Raw genomic sequence first — 5,728 nt, forward strand, 5'->3', positions numbered from 1 at the left:
TTGATAAAAAATAAATAATATGGGGGGAAAATAACATTGAAAGGTTTTTCTTTTGGATACCCTAATTTTTAATTTGATTTCTTTTTAAAAGAGGATGGATAGAAGAAAAATAAAAATGAAGGGTTTCGTGTTGGCCCCTTGGTCATGCATGTAAAGGGAAAATATCATAGATTTATCACTTAAATAAATCATAGTAAGTTGTTTTTTTATCAATCTTTATTTCAATAAATATTAAGTATTCAGGTAATTAATATCTACTAATAGCTACTTTATATATCAATTTTAAAGAGAGAAGTACAATAAAAAAATCACATAAAAGATGTATTTGGCAATTACATTTTAAAAAAATTAATTTTTTTAAATTAATATATTTTTGATGTTTTCAGATTATTTTAATACGTTAATTTTAAAAATATTTTTTTAAAAATAAAATAATATTATTGATATACTTTTAAATAAAAAATATTTTTAAAAACAATCATAACTACACTAATAAATACACATAAATTTAAACTTCTTTTTTCAACATTCTAAACATGCTTCTGGACATCATCCACATATGATCAATTTTAAAAGTTAAACCATGAAGAGAGTTCATCAACTCGAGATTTATCAATAAACATATGTGCGCGTGGATTGAAAATATAAAGAGGTGAGGTTCAAATTATAAGCATTCTTGCACCGTGAAATGATCACTCCATGTTCTTGATTATAAACTTGAAAATAATTTTTAATTTTTATTTCTCATAACTCTATTTCTTCTTTATCTACCTCCCACCTATAAAAATAATCATGATAATTGTTCCTTCAATACTCTAAAGCTAATAATTCAACCCTTAGGCCATTGGAGATCTTTTATTGTACAAGAAGACATGTAATTTTGTAAAACACCCCCTCCCTCCTCTCAAATCAAGACCATTCTCTCACCATATTTTTCTTCATAAATGGAGAGACAAATCAAGTTTCTGATCTTTATCGTTCCTGATCTCCACGTTGTGATTGCCATTCGCCATTGAAAGATGGTGGTTGGGACCGCCTCCATTAAGACCAGGGCATCCTATGCTCCTTCGCCAATTCAACAAACTCTGCTCATCTTCTTGATCATATTGGTGATGATCATACCTATCGCTTGAACAACTCCCGCCATAGAACACCCCACTGTCAAACCTGGCTGCACCACTGGATCCAAGACGGTCAGAGAACTGATCAAGAGTAGGATGACACTGGAGGTTGGCTGCATGAGCAGTACTTATGTACATTGAAGGGTGCAACAGGCCTAAATGATGACTCGGGGAAAAAATCACTGGAAATGTTGGTGATGGGGATGGTGCATATTCAGATACTCTTCTTGTCTTCCTTGCTGCATTTCTCTCCTTCTTGTGAGCATTTTGGTGGCCTCCTAAGGCTTGAGAACTGTAGAACTTTCGTGAACAGAATAAACAAGGAAATACCCTTGCCGTGGTGTCTTCTTCTGCATGGATCGGAGAAAACTTTTCTCCAGGTTCCATGTCTGCTAGGAGATAAAATGCTCGAAAAGAATGGCAGAAGTAAAGAAACAGGATGACTTGAGTACCCAAATGTGCTGACTTGGTGTGTGATACTCTGATATGATAACAGTAGAAAAGAGAGTTCAGAAGAGTTGGAAAATGTGAAGAGTCTCTCTGTAACATTATTAAATAGGGATCTTGACACAATGGCCAGCCTGTATGAGCTTGGGAAAGGAAGAGATAACAGAGAGAGAGAGGTGGAGAAGCTTCTGCGTTGCTAAGGTGAAGAGTGAAGACAGTTATCGGTGGAAAGCAAAGCTTGGATTGGGAAGTGGAACCTCTGCTTCTGACAAACATCAGTTTCATATCTGATTTCCCCCTCTCTGTTCACCTCTTGCTCACTTCATATTTTTGATAAAAATAGCATCTCTCTTTATTTAATGCTCCTTATTGGAGGAGGGTCGAGGGTTGAATGGTACAGAATAAAAATGAGATATGTTAAAATAATATTTTTTTTATTTTTTTAAAATTTATTTTTATATCAATATATTAAAATAAATTAAAAAAATAAAAAAATAATTTTAAATAGTTTAATAAAATGCTGATTGGAACGTGCATAGTTCCAAGCAGCCTGTAGCTTTTGCTTGATAAAGAGTGTTGAAATTCGAAATTCATGAGGGATGGATCAAAATATTTTATAATGTTAGGCTTATAATTATCAATATTTACTGGATGGAAAAAATATAGAAAGAATTTCACATCTTATTTCTATTTTTTATTAAATTAGTTATATAATTATAACTTGAATAACATAAAATTTTTAAAGCTGAATAATATGGATTAAAGACATGATCGAGATTATAATAAGGATTAATTTTTAAAATGATTTTTACTTTTGAAATATATAAAAAAGTTATTTTTTATATTAACATATTAAAACTATTAAAACAAAACTAAAAATCTAACTTTAAAAAAAATTAAAAATTTTCAATCACAAAATTTTGAAATATATTTGAGAGTGCAGTAGAAGTAGTATTTTAAAATATTTTTTATTTAAAAATATATTTAGATAATTTTTTATTTTTAAAAATTTATTTTTGATATATCATATTAAAATAATTTATAAAAAATAAATAATTTTTTAAAATAATAGATATAAAACAATGGCCAAACAGAGGCTTGGCATAAATGAATGGGCTTCAGTTATGACTGGATACTTCGTACTCCTACAAGACGATCAGTTTTGTGATCTTCATTGGCCAATGTGGAAGGATTGGGTGTCTTGAAAGCTAAAACCAGTCCCCACATGGTCTGAAGCACAGTAGGTGGTTGTGTCAGCTCTCTCTGCCCCTAAGTCCATGCAAACGGCTGTTTTTTCTGCCGCGTTCCTCTGCCTCCTGTAAAAATAGTTATGGGGCTAACAGCCACCACTCCTGCGTTCTCCACCGCCAATCCCATGCAATTTGTCACTTCTTCGCCCATTCCTATCATGCACTGAAGCCTCCTCGTCATGCCCCGACCGGAGACAACCCAATGCTTGCCACCAATGCATGGGTTGGGCTTCGCACACGTGGCAGCCATTAAAAGCTTCGATTTAAGATCATTAATAAAAAAACAAAAAAACTAAAAGGCTCAGTGATTACATGTAAGACTGTGAACTCAGATACTGTATTAATCCTTTTGTACCGCACTGTACCGTACAACTAATTTACCAGCAGGGGTAGAGTTGTTTACTTCTTCTAGGGTATTGAAATGTTATTTGTAAATTGATGAGGAATAATTTGGTCATTTAATAATTTTATATACAGAAAAATTACTTTATTACCATTAACAACTAAAACATAAGCTTTTTATCCAGTTTTTTTATGCATATTTAATTTTATTACACGTTAAAAGGATGATGATACATTTAAATGCTCAAAAGTATTGACCTTGCGGCGAGGTGCTTTTATCTTTACGTATGTTTTGTGCAATTAAATGACTTACATGGGAGGGCATTTTCATGGTTGTTTTTATAATATTAAGATGCTCTCGGGGACTTTTTAATAATTTAAATTAATAAAATATTAATAAATTAATATAAAAGGTTGGTGTATGATATACACGCATCAATGCATCATCATCCTTTATGCCAAATTAAAGATTTGTGGGGTGTTTCAGTAATCAAAACCGACTAACTGTTATTTCATTTAACGTATTAAGTGGCAACATAACTATTAAAATGGTGTGTTTAGTCTAGTAAACGATGGTTCATAAACGATGAAAGTTTTTTTTTTCCTTTTCTTTTCTCTCTCCTGTGCTTTCAAGCCTTAAAAAATTCCCCTGGTATATATTTGTTTTAAAGTTGGTTTTTTATTTACTTTAATTTAATTTTAGTGCCTTTTGAATTATTTTTTTAATTGCATCTCCTTACATTTATTTCATTTATTTTTTTTTAATTTAATTCTTATTCTATTGATTGCTATTTTTTATCTTTGTATTAATATTGTATTTTGTCATTTAGAATAAATTTATTTTATTTTTTAATATTAAATTGATTTAACATTGCCTCGGTTTTTGTAGTGCTCAATGTTGAATCTTGCTCTTTTAAAAAAAAATATATAATTAAATTAATTTATCTCACCCTTTAGTATTAAATTAGTCTAGTATTGCCTTGGGTTTTTGGTGCTCTTTGTTAAATTTGTTTTAAAAAAATAAATTAAATTAGTTTATCTCACTCTCTATCATTAAATTTGTTTTATCTTTTTAATTCAATTTGAGTTTTGAATTTAACGATCTGATATTTTGAGAGATTAAAACTTAGATTCGCTTGATTCCCCCCCCAAAAAGAGATTTTTCATTTTTTCTGAAAAATAAAAGTGCTACCTAAAGTTTTTGTTTTTTCAAGCTTTGTTGAATTTAGTTTTTTTATAAGAAATTTTTTCTTTTTAATTAAATATAAACATCAAGCTTTTTTCATGTTTTGTTTCAATTACTTTTAAAACTCAGACCAACCCAAGTTTTCTAAATCAATTAGGTCAAACATTTAAAGCATCAAATAATATATTTTGATTTTAATTTTTTTTTAAGAATCTAATCCTTACTCATTTAATTTTTATTGTTATTGTTGACTGATTTTTATTTATAAATTTACTGATTTAAAAAATTTCAATTTTACTCTTCAATTCAATATTTAAAATTTTAGCTTTCAATTTTATTCTTGAATTGGTTTGGTGGCATTTATTTTGAACTTTTTTATTCATTAATTTTATCTTTTATCATTAAATTATTATTTTCAATTATTTGTATTAATATTGTATTTTGTCATTTAGAATTTAATTTAATTTTTTTAAAAAATTTTGGTCCTCATCTTTTTTACTGCTCTTTTTTTAATTATTTTCTTTGTTTATTTTGTTTTTCAATTTAATTATTTTCTTTCAATTATTTTTTGTGCAGGATTTAGTTCTTATTGTTTATATTTTTTACCTTTTTTTATTTTTTATGATTAAGAATTTTGTTTCATTATTTTTTTATAGTTGTGTTTTACAATTATGACCCGATCCACTAGTTTTAATGATTAACCCAGTTTAAATTTAGTATTTTTTAAAATTACTTTTAAATTTTTTTTTTAATTTTCATAATTTGACATTAATTTATTGAGCCTTGAACTTTGTGATTCCTTATGTTTTTTTTTTTAAAATTATCCATATCTCATATCTTGAGTCATAGATTACTAAAGTTAAGCTGGGTTGACTTGTTTTTTTTTTTTTTGTTTTATCATTTGATTTTTTTTTCACTTTTGATGGGATTTTTTTGACTTTTTAAGGGTAAAACAGGTTACCCTCAATATTTTTTTTTTGTCTTCGCTAGATCTACCTCTTTTAGAATGAATTGTTTCTAATTTGATTAAATAAATTTATTTTATTTTTTAATATTAAATTGATTTAACATTGCCTCGATTTTTGTAGTGCTTAATGTTGAAACTTGCTCTTTTTTTAAAAAAAAAAATTGTAATTAAATTAATTTATCTCACCTTTTAACATTAAATTAGTTTAGTATTGCCTCAGGTTTTTGGTGCTCTTTGTTAATTTTTTTTTAAAAATTAATTAAATTAGTTTATCTCACTCTCTATCATTAAATTTATTTTATCTTTTTAATTGAGTTTGAATTTAGAATTTAATGATTTGAGGTTTTGAGAGATTAACCTGAGTTTAGAAATTTCACCCAGATTCTCTTGATTCCCCCCCTCCCTTTTTCTAGCT

General features: G+C 28.1%; 1 protein-coding gene across 1 annotated transcript; it reads right to left on the reverse strand.

Moving 5' to 3' along the window:
• Positions 1–834: 834 nt before the first annotated feature.
• LOC105125815 (zinc finger protein 3-like) lies at positions 835–1,774 on the reverse strand. Its single transcript, XM_011026439.1, has one exon. The coding sequence runs from the start codon at positions 1,668–1,670 to the stop codon at positions 939–941; it is 732 nt and encodes a 243-aa protein (XP_011024741.1). The 5' UTR covers positions 1,671–1,774; the 3' UTR covers positions 835–938.
• Positions 1,775–5,728: the final 3,954 nt, after the last annotated feature.

This window comes from Populus euphratica, unplaced genomic scaffold (genome assembly GCF_000495115.2).
Source record: "Populus euphratica unplaced genomic scaffold, PopEup_1.0 scaffold58.1, whole genome shotgun sequence".
In the NCBI taxonomy this organism is placed as follows: Eukaryota; Viridiplantae; Streptophyta; class Magnoliopsida; order Malpighiales; family Salicaceae; genus Populus; species Populus euphratica.